Raw genomic sequence first — 14,478 nt, 5'->3', positions numbered from 1 at the left:
GTGTTTTTTCTTCTCAGCATGTGGTGCAGAGCCTGCCAGAAACCATCTTTGCAGCTATTGACGGGCGGATTAGAAATCATCCGCGATGGTTTCCATCGTTTCTCTGCAGGCTGGTCATCCATTTAAACTGCTCACTGTGGGTTCCTCTCAAAGCCTGCTTTGTACAGCTTTTCACTTACATTTTGTTCTTCTCTTTCAGTGTGGCGCTCACCTTGGGCACATTTTTGACGATGGGCCCCGTCCGACCGGCAAAAGATACTGCATAAACTCTGCCTCCCTGTCGTTCACGCCTGCGGAGCACGGCGCCGACGGCCCTGCGGCCAGCAGCCCGGCCCAGGCCGACCAGACAGAGCTGTAGAGGCCCGGACGCGATGGAAACAAGTGTACTTAACGCGCAGCTTATTAACAGAATTCAGAATTGTCTATCTTAGATATATTTTTAAAAAAGAATATAGGGGCAGTTTTGTGCTATTGATATATTCCTCCTTTTGCTTAAACAGGGGCCCTGGCCACAATGCATTTTGCCGTTGACTAGATCGGGAACCGTTCATAACTTTAGCGCGCCCAGACAGCTCCGTGAAACCCCTTCACAAGCCGCTTCAGTACCTACCATTGGGCATAGTTTTCTTCACACATACAGCCGCTTTTGAGACTTTCCCCCCCTTGCTTAAGAGGCAGAGGTGCTTGGTCTTCAGACGTGAGAATTGAGATCTCCCGCGCACTGCAGGGCCCAGAGCTGAGGTGCGGGAGCACAGGGCTCGGAGACCTGTGAGACACATGGCCCGAGGCATGTGCACAGATAAGGATGGGGTGACGTCTCCCGAGGCTGCTTAGCTTTGCGGACAGTTTGAGCTAAGGTCGTTTATTCTCACTAAAAGGGTGTGAAGGTCTAAAGTCTTTCCTTATGTTAAATTGTTGCCAGATCTGAGGGAGCGCAGGGAGTGTTGTGGCAGAGAAGTAAACATTACCTCACGGTTAGGCCTTTATTTTCTTTTCCATTGAAAACTCCGGAATGTAAGACAACTGTAAAACGTGGAGCCCCATTTTGCCCAAAGTTCACAAAGAAGAACACCTGCCGTTGCCTTTTCTAAGCCCGTCCCCGCACGCCTAATACCAGCTGCGTCTGGAAGGGCATGCGGGTGGATCCCGCTGTGCAAAACAGGGCGGCAGAGAACAGAGCAGGGACCAAAGAGGCTGTCCCGGCACCAGAGGAGCCAGTATTATGCAGGAGAGCTGGGGTCCTGCACGTAGCAAACGGACCCCAAAGGGAGGGACTTCGTGCACAGGTTCAGGTGAACTCAGGAAAGAGGATGGGGGTTAATGTAGAAACAGCCAGGGGCTCGAGTCCCACCCTGACACTGGTCTGCCGTGTGGCAAGAGACAAGCCATTTAGCCTCTCCATGCCTGTTTTTCATGCGTAAACCGGGACCTACAATATTTGTAAAAAATTGACACTCTCAGGGCAAAATTATTATCTTGCTGTACAGTTAAGATCAGTGTTGTGAAATTAAACTGATCTGGTTCTAATTGCCTCAAAGGCTGAAACCCAGGCATTTGAAATGGAAAGAAGCAGAGAGGAGGTTGACTTAGCTGATTGGTATGGAAACAGTTGGGCTAAGAGCCAGAAATTTTTCTTTGTAGCAGGATGGCTGGTTTTACTCTGAGAAGCCCTGCTTGGGTGCTGTATAACATTTAGTCTGGTGGGATGGATGTCATTGTGCACGGATATGAGCCGTGGTGATACAAGTTGATATCGCCGCCGCCAGGTGTGCAGGTACAGTTTATGGCTGACATATTTTGTGTCTGTAGCCTTGAATGCTAATCCCGAAATGTAGTTTTTGAAAAATACTATTTTTGTAAATCTTTGAAAGCTTATACAAATTGACATCTTATATGCACCAAGACAAAAATAAGAGGGACACTTGACAATCTTAAAGAAATAATGAGAAAATAAAATGAAAAGTTGTGACGCATTGAGATGTCATTGTGGTCACCTCCACATTCTTATGTGTCCACCAGCTTCCTGGGGAGGCCCTGACATCCCGGCGACTCTCCCTTGTCATGGATGCAGCAGCTTCGAGATTCCAGATAAGTTATGCTCGGCTTCCCTCTGCTCCCAGGTGTTTCCCCTCAGGCCCTGGGGTCGCTCGGGAATTTGCAGGTTTCACTCCCCTGTAGAAATGAGATATAAAATTTAAGATCATCGAAGCCTCAGCATCCAGACTGTCTTAGAAGCTGTTCCCAACCTCACAGAGGGAGCCCCCACATTTCCCAACGATCCCATGAGGAGTCGGCCAAAGAAGTGCACCTCCCGGGACCTTTCCTATCACTGCGTGAGTCCGTCCTTTGGGGGCACACGCAGCACTTCTCACATCGCTCCAGCTAGGTGTGGTGGCCTGCCCCGGGGCCCGCTGGACACGAGCCACAGTGTTGGGATAGACAAGGAAGATAAACGAGGGGCTTCTTTTCTCTCCCCAGAGACTCTGGGTTCTCATTGTTCCTTCATTTTTATTGTAGGGCTTAACATTTCCCTCAAAAAACTCTGTTTCTAATCCTTAGTCTTTGTTTCACGGGAAGGCAGTTTTTATCCTACCACGTTTCCCAGCATCAACTTTAAGAAAAATGTAACATCCATCGGAAAAAAAAAAGTGGGGTGTATGCATGTGGTTTGATTCCAGATTGCTTTTGAGTTTAAGTGGTATCAAATTTCAGTATATTTCTGTCTTATGTTAAGGAAATATATTACTAAAATGTCAGTGAGCAATAATGTCAGCTGTCGAGCACTAGATTTATTTTTGCAGGATATGGAGTGCAATGAACTGAGTCAATATGGCGAGGTGTATGTGATCTGTGGGAGTTATGCCATTTAGCATAGGAAATGCAGGGGACTTTCCCTCTCTGTGCCCAGCCCTTACTCTACCGTTAGGAGACGCAGGTTTCTGCTGGTGTATACAAAGTAGGTCCAGGTAATCGTGCAGAATAGATCCAAAGAAAGCCGCATATATATTGTATTAGAGAACATTTCTATGTGTTTAAACTTTTCACTTCTTAGATGCATTTAAATTCTTAATGCAAATGACAGTAATTTAAAAGCCTCTCCATGAATTGAAATGTCTTGCTATCAAATACAGAACATGATTAAAGGGATTATCATTTGGTCGGAAGTTCAAATATTATTTTTGCCTTGGATAGCTTTGTAATAATTTTTCTTCAAACAATTCAAAACTTTTGAAAATGATGTGAAATTTTCATTAAAAAGCCCTTTTCTTATGTTTATTGTATACAAGAATTATGCAATAAAATTTCTTTATAAAAATGTTTTCTCATCTGATTCCTAAAGACTCCTCATTTTTAGCACAGCTACATGGACTGTCCGCTGGGGTTTGCAGTAGGCTGCTCTGTTTACCTCCTTACCCAGCTGACAAACCTGTGGTTTGCAAGGAGGGCCTTTTACCTGATGCCTTTGCAAGTTGGGGCTCTGACGGTAGGGTTGAGTCCAACTCTCCATACCCCAGGCCCCAGGAAAGGCCTCCAGGGATTCGAAAGAGTGGAAGAAAGGGAAATGTTTGCAGAATTACTCAGCCTTCACCTCACCTCAGCAGAAACTTTAGCAGCTTGTATATGCTTTTGTGCTTCAAATATGGACTTCGGGGAGTTTCATCATAACTCTATGGGTAAAACGACAGGAATGATACCATGCTGATGCCTAGGTTTCCATTAAAGAATTTACTAGGGCCCGGCCGGGCGTGGCTCAGCGGTTGAGCCGTCGACCTGGGATCCAGGCTATTGGGGTTCGATTCCCGGTCAGGGCACATGCCCGGGTTGTGGGCTCGATCAGTGACTCTCTCATCATTGATGTTTCTATCTCTCTCCCTTTCCTTTCCTCTCTCTGAAATTAATAAAGACATATTAAAAAAAAAAAATTTACTAGGAAACTTACACTGTTGTCAAGAATTGGTCTCTAAGGAAACACAGGAGGAGTTCCCCATTACTCACAGATGAATTTACCTTGAAAATCATCTCTGCAGAAGAGCGTCTGTATATAGTCATGCACCACATAACAATGTTTAGGTCAGGGATGGACCACATATATGACAATGGTCCCACACCAAACATGTGGTCTGCAGACTATAGCATCAGTATCACCTAAAAAATCGCTACTAATACAGATTTTCAGGCCCTCTCCCAGACTCTCTGCACCAGAAGTTCGAGGGGCAAGGGAGGGCTTCACAATTTGTGTTTTAGCCAGCCCGCCATGTGATTCTGGTTCTTGTTCGAGTTTGAGAACCACTGCCTTGGAACTTCTAGTGAATAAAAATTCAATTGATATTCATTTTAAAAGCATTTCTACCTGACCCCCCAAAATGGCTTGATTTGTCATCACTGGTTGTCTTTCTACAGAGATGGTCAAACAGTTTTCCCAAAGCTTCATGTCTTTCAGTTCTTGCCCATTGCTCATTTGTCTTGTTCTGAAGGACTAGCTGAGCCTTGTCAACCAGCAGCAGCTTAACTCCTGTTAGTATTCCTGGGTGACCGCGGGCTGCCTGGTGGAGCTCAGCTGCCTCTCTAGAACTGCCGATGTCCGTGGCAGGGCTCCTCTCAGCAGTTCCAAGACCTAGAGAACAGATCTGGATTTCGATCATGTACGTACAGACAGGGTGAGCCATGTACACAGAGAGCTGGTATCACCATAGAGCTCTGTTGTAACCTTAGAGCCGTTCCAGTAGGTTTTCATGACCTATATAGGGTGGGAAAGCTCCACCCACAGGCCCTCCTGATTCCTGTGTTGGTTAAGGTCTCTCTTGTAAATTTTGACATTTCCCTTTTTGATCAAGATCTTTCTCTGAAAACATCAATGATCAAGCCTTCTGACTTCAGTGGCTTTATGTCCCTTGATTCTAGGAAAGACCTCTTCTGGGTGCTTTGTCTCACGTTAGAGGGAAGGTGCGTGGGCTGGAGCTGCTCCTGTCTAGGTTCGACAAGCAACAGGAGCAGAGCTTAGCAACGAGAAGAATGTCGAGCCAAATTAAAAACAACACAACAAACTTAGCCTGCACAGTTCCAAACCAGGAGCTCAGACCTGAAAGTAGTGAAATAAGGGGTCATTATTGTCTTGGACAGATTGAAGCTCCTGATGACAGATTCAGTGACTGGAGAGGTTTCCCCTTTCACAAGAGATTGGGAAATGCGGACAAGGGCCTTTTCCCTCCAAGAAAGACAAAGGGAGCAAAATTAAAAAGCGATAGTAAGAAAAGGTGGTGCAGCCAGGTCCGGTGGCTTTGGAGAAGCTGTCTCCAGATGCCGCCCGCCTCTGTGCGCAGTTCCAGTCAGGATTTGGTGACACTTCTTTAGCTGCGATACATGAATCCAAGAGTCTGCTCCAGTTTTACTCTTTAAATATGCACCTGTGAACCAGGAGAAAGCGGCCGTACCCAGAGGAGTGGCCCGCAGATCATCGCGGGGGCGGGAGGTGACTCTCCGGCGTCAGGCAGTGCTGAGGAGCTGCGTCAGTGTCGGGAGAAGAGATTAAGGTTATGCCAACACGGCAGTTACGTGAGGAGCAGTTCACTGAAGAAAGGACTTCACAGCAGGTGAGGTGACTAACTGGAAGATGCTGGGTGTAGTGAGAATTCAGGAGCGCTCTTACCGCCTGGGGTGCAAAGATGGTTAAAGGGGATCCCAAGTCAATTTCCTTTGTGGCCTCAACCAAAAGGGCTGTGGCCGTCATGGCTCCGGCAAGGGGGGGTATCCCCGGGCCCCGGGCCCCGGGCCCCGTTGCTGACTAGGATACCCTGTGGGCCTGTGGGCCTGCCCATGACTTCGGGATGTCCAAGAGCAGATGGGCTCATTAAACTCTCCTATTAGGCTTACAAGGCGATGTCATCCTCATAACATTGGGTTGGGACTGTCATTGTTTAGTAAAACATGCAGAAGTTTTGCCATCGGAGAGAGAAGTGGGATTCAATTTTGGCCAGAGCCCAAGCAAGCCTCACAGTTGCTGCTTAGGTCTGGACCTTGGGAAGTTTAAGACGACGAAGCCTGTTTGGGTCCTGGTGTAATCCTTGTTCTGCTCTCAGGTTCTGCCCCAAATGTTGAAACTGGGTTTAGACAAACTGATTTTGCTTTAGAGATGTTATTCCCTTTAAGGCTAAACGTTCTAAAAGGTAGATGCTGTCTTCCCCTGAGGAGACCTGGGGGGGCAGAGAAAGAAACAAATCATCCATGTATTGCAACAAAGGAGAACCTTCCGAGAAAGTTACATCATCCAAACCAGCCCCCAGGATTTGTGAGAAATAAGGCTCTCAGCAAAATCCTGAAGGATTACTGTCCAGGTGCACTGTTTCCCTTCCCAAGTGAAGGCACAAAGGTATTGGCTAGCTCCCTTCCCTGGAATGTTAAATAATGCACTGCATAAATCAATTACGGAAGGAATTTACTTCCAGCTGGGAGAGACGTTTGTAGTGTGTGAGGGTTAGAAACAATAGGGTGTCGAGGGATAACAATGCTGTTTATTGCTCAGAGGTCCTGGACAAACCTCCACCCTCCGCCCTTGGGTTTTCTCATAGGTACAACTGGAGGGACGAGGGCCTTGGGTGCTATTACGGGTTTTATACCTTGAAGGACCTCTTGACTTAAGGGATACTGAGTAAGTCTGGGAAGCGGTTTTGATTGATCTTAATAGGTGGTGCACTGTGGGTTTTGCTAGTGTCAGTTGAAGAGTTTGCCCATAAAGAGGATGGCAGCTGATCCAATAGGGACAAATGATCACGCACTCCAGAGTCAGCTGTATTGCCTTCAGAAACGGAGCAAATAAAAGATGCCGAAGAGCCATTTAGTTCACCCAGTTGGCTATTCTGAAAGTTGCTGTCAAATTTTAGGATTATTTCCCTCTTCGGAAGACAGAAATTGTGGCATGATACCTCTCTAGGAAGTCTTGGCCTGAGAAATAAATAGGGGCAGGAGAACTGAGGAACTAAGAAACTCTCTCTGAAGGGGCCTAAACAAAAAGGGCTGGGTTTGGAGACAGAAACCTGTTGAGATTTATTTGAAATCCCCACTATCTGAACTGTGTTATTACTCGGAGACAGGGCTGCTTTATAGCAGTGGGGTCGAGCACTGAGAGTAGAGCTCTGGTGTCAACAAGGACCGATTCATTCTCAATTTAGAAAAAAAGTTTCTCCACGCCGATTAAGAGGGAGAATTGGGGAAAGCCATGTAGTCCCTCGGAGCCCCGTCATTGGGATTAGGAAGACCTTGGAAAGGCTGGTTATTAAGAGGCTGAGGACTCCTGAAGAGCTTAAATTTGTGACAATCTCGTTTCCAATATCCTAACTCTTTGCAAGGAGAGGAAGCAAGAAGTCTGGGTTTTGTATAGGACGCTTCATTTCCCAGAGCTGAAAACTAAAAATCTTCATAGTCTTACTTCTAGGTGGCTCAACAGGGTACAAACAAGCTTATTTACCAAAGTAACCAAATCTCAAGTGGACGTGGTTTCCCATTCCATCCTGGGAAAAGTCTCGGTTCAGCCCATTAATAAACGCAGAGCTAAAGGTTGCTTGAGTAGAATCAACATCTGGAGGAATACCAGAATTTTCTTTTAAAACAATCGAAAGTTGACTATAATAATCATGAACAGATCTGTCAGACTTTTGTGAGCAGGTCTGAATTTTGTCCTGATCAACAGGCTTTGGAAGGCTATTGAAACGGCTCAGTAGAGATCTTCAGTGAGTTTTCTAGCATTTTCTCCAATATCAGAGGTTTGTGGTTTTTTTTTTAAATCTCTGGGATTTTCCCACTGGGTGAGCCTCATCAGTGCCGAGTCTGCCCTTCCCCGGCTAGCATATGGACTAGCTGATATGAATTAGAAAACCCAGGCTGGTAATTTTGAATAATTATGTTAAAGTCTTCAGCAAATCTGTGAGGATCCTTAGTTACCTTAGGAAATTCTTTATGGCTCATAATTCAGCTTTCATCCAGGGAACATGTCAAACTTTGGGATCCTCAGAGGGCTTAACTTTAAAGGGGCAGGAACTGAAGTTCTTCTCAGAGGGGAAGGGGAAGTTAAGGGAAGAGGCTGTTACAACCGGAAAGCTCTGCTGAAACCCCAGAGTTGTTCCTGTAGAGCTTCTGTGGCAGACACAGGGTGTGAAAGCTCCTTCCACAGGCCCTCCTGATTCCCATTTTGGTAAAGGTCTCATAAATTTTGACAACCTGAAAAAGTGTCACAGGTTAAGAATGGTCTGTCGAGAACCCTTCCTGTCCACTGTCTCCCAGAGGCTGGCCTTGTCCTGGACCAACCTGGGAAGGGATTGGCCAGGAGGTGACTTTAGGTTCTACATTAGGCAGCTCTGACTCCCCAACACCCGAGAGCCTGTCATATGAGAAAACGTGTTTATGGGTCCGTCATAGGATAAAGCTATGGTGACCCGAGATTTGGGAACCAAATAGGATCCTTAGACCCTCATAAGATTTTCCCAACTTTTAGGTTGGTTATGGAACCTCACTAACTTGTCAGACGATGGCTGCCTGGGAACCTCATTCTCATTTTAAGATTTCAATTCCCCTCCCTATAAGTGTCCGCCACCACAACTCCCAGAAAACACATACTCACCCATGTCATCCAGGCTGGGCAGGAAACTGGCAGGGCAAGTCAGCTAGTAACCATTAAGTACTTACCTGGGCACTGTCCTGACAGGGTAAGGGTAGAGAAAGAAAGAACTCGGGAGCAAAGTAAGAGAGTGTTTTGTACTGGTTTCAGCCTGTGAAGCTAGCAGTGCTATCTGCGAGAAATGCCTGGGCCCCAATGAGCTTTCCACAGACATCTCCCCTTCTGGAGCAGCTATGACTGGAACCACCCTTGTGGTTCTTCTTTGGATTGCAATACACCCTTCAGCAATTAACAAGAAACTTAAAAGGAAAAAAAAGTTTATTACGTACAGGTCCTGGAGCATACAAGGCATTTCAGGGGGCGCACAGAGAGATTCCAGATGTATATATATATAGAGAGAGTGAGCATAGGCCTGGGGTCTGCTTTTATTGGGGTCAAGTTTGGGGGTCTAGGGTTTCCCAGACCCACTCTTTTTTTTTTTTTTTTACTTTTTAAATTTATCTTTATTGTTGAGACTATTACAGGTGTCCCATTTTTCCCCCCAATTGATCCCCTCCACTTCCCTCCCACCCCCTTCCCAGGCCTTCACCCCGTTATTAACTGTGTCCATGGGTTATGCATATAACTTCTTTGGATAATCTCTTTCCACCCTCCACCCCCCCTTCCCTCTTTCCTCTGAAATATGATCATCTGTTGCATGCTTCAATGTCTCTGGATTTATTTAGTTCATCAGATTCTTTTGTTCATTAGCTTTTTCTTAAAGAAGACCCTTCAACTTTTCCTGTAGTGCTGGTCTGGTGGTGATGAACAACTTTAGCTTTTCCTTGTCTGAGAAGCTCTTTATCTGACCTTCAATTCTAAATGATAGCTTTGCTGGGTAGAGCAATCTTGGTTGTAGTTCCATGTTTTTCATCACTTTGAATATTTCTTGCCAATTCCTTCTGGCCTGCGAAGTTTCTGTTGAGAAATCAGCTGACAGTCGTATGGGTGCTCCCTTGTAGGTAACTAACTGCTTTTCTCTTGCTGCTTTTAAGATTCTCTCTTTGTCTTTAACCTTTAGCATTTTAATTATGATGTGTCTTTGGGTTCCTCTTGTTTGGGACCCTCTGTGCTTCCTGGGCTTGTAAGTCGATTTCTTTCCCCAGGTAGGGGAAGTTTTCTGTAATTATTTTTTCAAATAGGTTTTCAATTTCTTGGTCTCTTTCTTCCCCTTCTGGCACCCCAATAATATGAATGTTGGGCCTCTTGAAGTTGTCCCAGAGGCCCCTTATGCTATCTTCATATTTCTGGATTCTTTTTTCTTTTTGCTCTTCTGGTTGGGTGTTTTTTGTTTCCTCATGTTCCAAATTGCTCATTTGATTCTCAGTGTCCTCTACTCTACTGTTGATTCCATGTAAATTATTCTTCTTTTCAGATCCTGTAGCCTTCATTTCAAATTGGTACATTATTATGTTATCGATTTTCTCAGTTATTTCCCTAACAGTCTGCTTAAACATCCTTATAACCATTATTCTGAACTCTCTATCTGTTAGCTTGCTTGGATCGATTTCATTTAGTTCCTCTTCTAGAGATTTCTTCTGTTCTTTCCTTTGTGACATGTTTCTTTGCCTCCGCATTTTGGCTGCTTCCTGGTGTTTGCTTCTATGTATTAGGTAGAGCTGCTATGTCTTCTGGAATGTGTAGAGTGGCTTTGTGTAGTAGGTGTCCTGTAGGGTCCAGGGGCTCAGCCTCCCCAGTCACCTGAGCTGGGCCTTCTAGGTGCTCCCCTGTGTGGGCTGTGTGCACTGTCCTGTTGTAGTTGAGCCTTGGTTGCTGTTGGTGTCACTGGGAGGAATTGACCCCCAGGCCAATTAGCTGTGAGGACCAGCTGCAACTACAGCCAAAGAGCTGGTGTGCTGGAGACACCCCTATGGAGCAGGATTTACTTCAGTGGGGCTTTGGTGTTCACCAAGTGCGCCCCTTGAGTGTGTCACTCGTGGATGTTGCAGGGTTGTAATCCAGCATGGTGGAGTCTGAGCACCAGGTGCACTGTCTCTGGGGTCTCCCGGGAGGTGCAAAGTCAGCCTGTGCCAGTGCCTTGCCCAGGGCCACCCAGCATGAGCTACACAGCAAACCATAGTTGGCTGCTACTTGTGCTGGGCTTGGAGGTGTCCAGGAGAGGCCAAGCTATGAGCCAGTGCAGCTGCCGCTAGTGCCAGGCCTGGGGCCACTTATCAAGCCGTATGGGGCCCGCTGCTGCTTGTTTGAGAGATTTTAGGAAAGTCCTAAGCATGAGGCTCGAGACTCCACTTGCACAGAAAAGCCCCTGGCAATGGCCTGGATGAGCTGCAGGTGGGGAGGGGCGGGGCCTCCGGGAATCATGGGGCGGGGCCAAAGGTGTGAGTCAGGTGCCGGCGATTCAAACATGGCGCCTGCCTGCCGGCTGTGTGCGGGGAGGACTCGCCAAAGGAGCCATGGCCTCCACCAGCCCTTCTGCCTGGGAGGAAGCCGCCCTCCACCTCTCGCCCGGATCTCAGGCAGGTTAGTTCCCCCCCGAGTGTCCCGGGTCCTTTCAGGCTGCTGCCCGGCGCTGGACTCAGAGGGAGCGTCCGAGTGAGTCCGTGCCGGGCCCTTTAGAGGAGCTGCTGGGGCTCCCGCAGCCTCCAGGACCCTCAGGGACAGTCCCCGCTGGTTTCACAGCCCGGAGTTGTGGGGGTGTCTCTTCCCGGCCTGGAGCCCTGGGCTGGGGGCCTGCTGTGGGGCTGGGACCCCTCCCTCCTCTGGGAAACCTCTGCCGCCGAGATTCCCTCCCTGGTTTCACCCAAGGCACCGATCCGCCCGCGTCTCCGCCCTTCCTCCCGCTCTCGATGCTCCTTCAGCTCCCTGGCTGTGGGGCTTCTGTTCAGCCAGGTTTCAGGAGGCTCTGAGTGCTGGTGGTTCTGTACTTTAGTTGTAATTTTGATGTGGTTGCAGGAGGCGGCGGGTGCAGCTCTCACCTATGCCGCCATCTTGTTTCTCCCCCAGGCTCACTCTTTATTGGTGAATTTGAAGCATAAGAGCAGTGCCCTGGCTGGTGTGGCTCAGTTGGTTGGGCTTCATCCCATCCCATGCACCAAAAGGTTGCCTGTTCGATGCCCAGGTTGCGGGCTCGAATCCCAGTGCGGTGCACGCAGGAGGCACCTGATAGATGCTGCCCTCTCACATCGATGTTTCTCTTCCTCTCCCTTTTTTTCTCTCTCTAAAAATCAATAAACTATAAAAAACAAAACATAAGAGCGGGAATTTAAAGTGTGGGAAGAGAGAAAAAAAGAAAAAAACCAAGCAGCCCAAGAGGGCAGTTATCTATCAAACAGAATCTCTAAAACAAGAGCCTCGTGATGGGCACATCTGAGCCTTCATTGAAGTGAACGCCTCTGAGGTGGACTCCTCAGCATTTAAAACTTATGTCAGGCCCTTGCATTACCCAAGGAAACATCACCTGTCCAGCTCACCTATAATCCATCCTGTGATATGGGCCATCGGTGTCAACCGTGAGGACATTAACAGCCTGGGTGGCTGATGTGCTAAAAGTCAGGAGTAAGGCACATTGTATCTTAGAAATCTAACCATAGTAAGACTAATTTGTTTGCAAATTAAGTCTAGTTTCAATAAACTTGGACTGATTCCTTATTTGCAGCAGTAATAGTAATGGACCATAAAGGCTTTTAAATCTCCATTGCCGAAACCTTTCATGAGGCAAGCCAAGGACTTGCCATTCCACTTCACCTGCAATACCTATAGATTTGGGTGAATTCCTCTCTCCCTGAGGTCCTCTGAGGTTCCTGGGCCCACCTGCAAGTGACCTTTCTTTCTCACCTGGTAAGGCTGCTGGGAACCCTGTAACCAAGGTCCTAGGCCGATTTTGTCAAGGGGCTTTATTGGCTCCATAACATCAGCCTTAGTTCCTTAAAGCTGTCTGGTCATATCTGAGTCTATGTTCATCCCTCTCAAATATGACATTTTAGTCCAAACTTTGGTAATATGACCAGTGTTCCAATTGTGTTCTGTTACTTAAACTTATCCAAATAACTTTATCGCCACAAAAATAAGAATTCTCATTAAGACTTACTGAATTCTGCTGGGATCAGGTAGGGAGAAAAATTGTTTCATCTTTGTCAGCAAAGGTAGACTTTTCAAATTGCTGAAAGTCATAGTTACTTTAAGAGAAAAAGCTGCTTTAAATCTGTAAAACAAAAGATTAAAGAACCAGCGATGTTTTAACAAAAAGTCATAAAAAATATAATCATCATCAGTTCACTCAGTCCTGTATAATTAATTCTTGATTGTGATCTTCTGTTAGGAGTTTAATGAATTTAGTTCTTCCTTAGACTTCTGTAAATTCTCGACCAGTTCAGTGGTATGATCTGTAAGTTATCAGAAACCTGTCCTTGTCTGAGTGCTTTCCATGAATATCCTTGAAGATGAAGCACTTTGGCAATAGCACTGTTGCAAAAACAGTCGAGAAATGACAAGTCTTAAAAATGCCCAGGATTAAAGATCTGATACGAGTTCATTATAATGCAATTGACAAGGAATTTGATTATTTCTATGACACATAACATTTTTAAATAATAACTGGAATTATGACTGATAACATTGCATATCAGATTTTTAGGAATTTGATATAATTTCTGAAACACAAGTACACTATTGACTTGATTTAGAATTTGATTTGGGGAAGTTTGTCAAAAAGATAAGAAAGTGTGGACAGTTGACTAAATAGGTTTACAGATCTTTATGAAAACAATACTTAATTATCTACTAAACCAAAGTGACTAAAGATTTTAAAGTCAGATACAGAAGGTACATAGTTGTGAACCAAACTTAGCTCTTTTAATATAGAGAAGACTCACTTTTCTTAAGTAATAGAAGACATGATTAAGGTAATATGAAGCCTTGCCCTTGCCGGTTTTGCTCAGTGGCTAGAGCGCCAGCCTGCACACTGAAGGGTCCGGGGTTCGATTCCAGCCAACGGTGCGGACCTCGGCTGCAGGCTCAGTCCCAAGCCCCAGTGGTTGGGGCCATGCAGGAGGCAACCAATCGATGTCTCTCTCACGACAATGTCTCTCTCTCTCTCTCTCTCCCCCCCCTCTCTCCCCCCCCCCCTTCTACTCTCTCTGAAAAGCAATGGAAAAAATATCCTCGGGTGAGAATTAAAAAACAACAAAACAAAATAAAATCTTTGCTTTCTGGCCAGGTTACTTCAATGACAAAGAAAAGCCTTTCATTACGTCTTATCAAGAGCAGATCAATAGTCCAATAAAATGTTGTCCTTTTAGCAAACGAAAGAAATTTAAGTTTTAGCTTTATACAAGTACACTATTGATAGCTAAGCTTATTGTTTGAAACCCTTATAATAAATTCACTCTGGTTTAGAAATTTTGACTACACAAAATAAAATTCTCTTTCTCTTTCTCTGTATCGTTTTATTCTTTATTTTCCTCTTTCCAGTTCTGAAGTAACCAGTTTTACTTTAGAACAAATTTACTTTTTTTTCCTCTGCTAAAAAATGTATCTTCATACTTTACACATTTTCTTCATCAAAAATACACCCTACTTTCCCTGTATATGGAGTTGTTTTTCTTATTATTTCTAGTAGATTCAATTACATATATTAATTAGAATTCTTAACCCTTAGAAACTAATTCCTAGTGAAAACTAAGAAGGAAGCAATCATGAACTGTCCGTTATGCCAGCATTATTTACACTGGCAAATTCATGAACACGTTTAATAAGTTTTAGAAACATGTATTTCTTCATAGCACAGTTTCTTAATGTGGCCCAACACATACTAACAGATCCAAAAAAATTTAGTTCCCTGTAATTATAGTTAAAAGTAGGTAAACTTTGAT

General features: G+C 45.5%; 1 protein-coding gene across 5 annotated transcripts in view; it reads left to right on the top strand.

The window, feature by feature from the left end:
- Positions 1-3,320, top strand: part of MSRB3 (methionine sulfoxide reductase B3) — a gene marked incomplete at its 5' end in the record, with an annotated part of 146,829 nt that extends 143,509 nt beyond the window's left edge. For 4 of the 5 annotated variants that reach the window (XM_081127634.1, XM_081127632.1, XM_081127636.1 and 1 more), the window contains one exon: positions 200-3,320. In XM_081127634.1, the coding sequence (XP_080983760.1) occupies positions 200-358 (159 nt within the window). In that variant the 3' untranslated portion in view covers positions 359-3,320. The remainder of the gene's footprint in view (positions 1-199) is intronic. The other variant, XM_081127633.1, reaches the window with a different exon arrangement.
- Positions 3,321-14,478: the final 11,158 nt, after the last annotated feature.

Source organism: Miniopterus schreibersii (genome assembly GCF_964146895.1).
Source record: "Miniopterus schreibersii genome assembly, chromosome: 2".
NCBI classification, from domain to species: Eukaryota; Metazoa; Chordata; class Mammalia; order Chiroptera; family Miniopteridae; genus Miniopterus; species Miniopterus schreibersii.
This window is presented reverse-complemented; position numbering and strand designations above follow the sequence as displayed.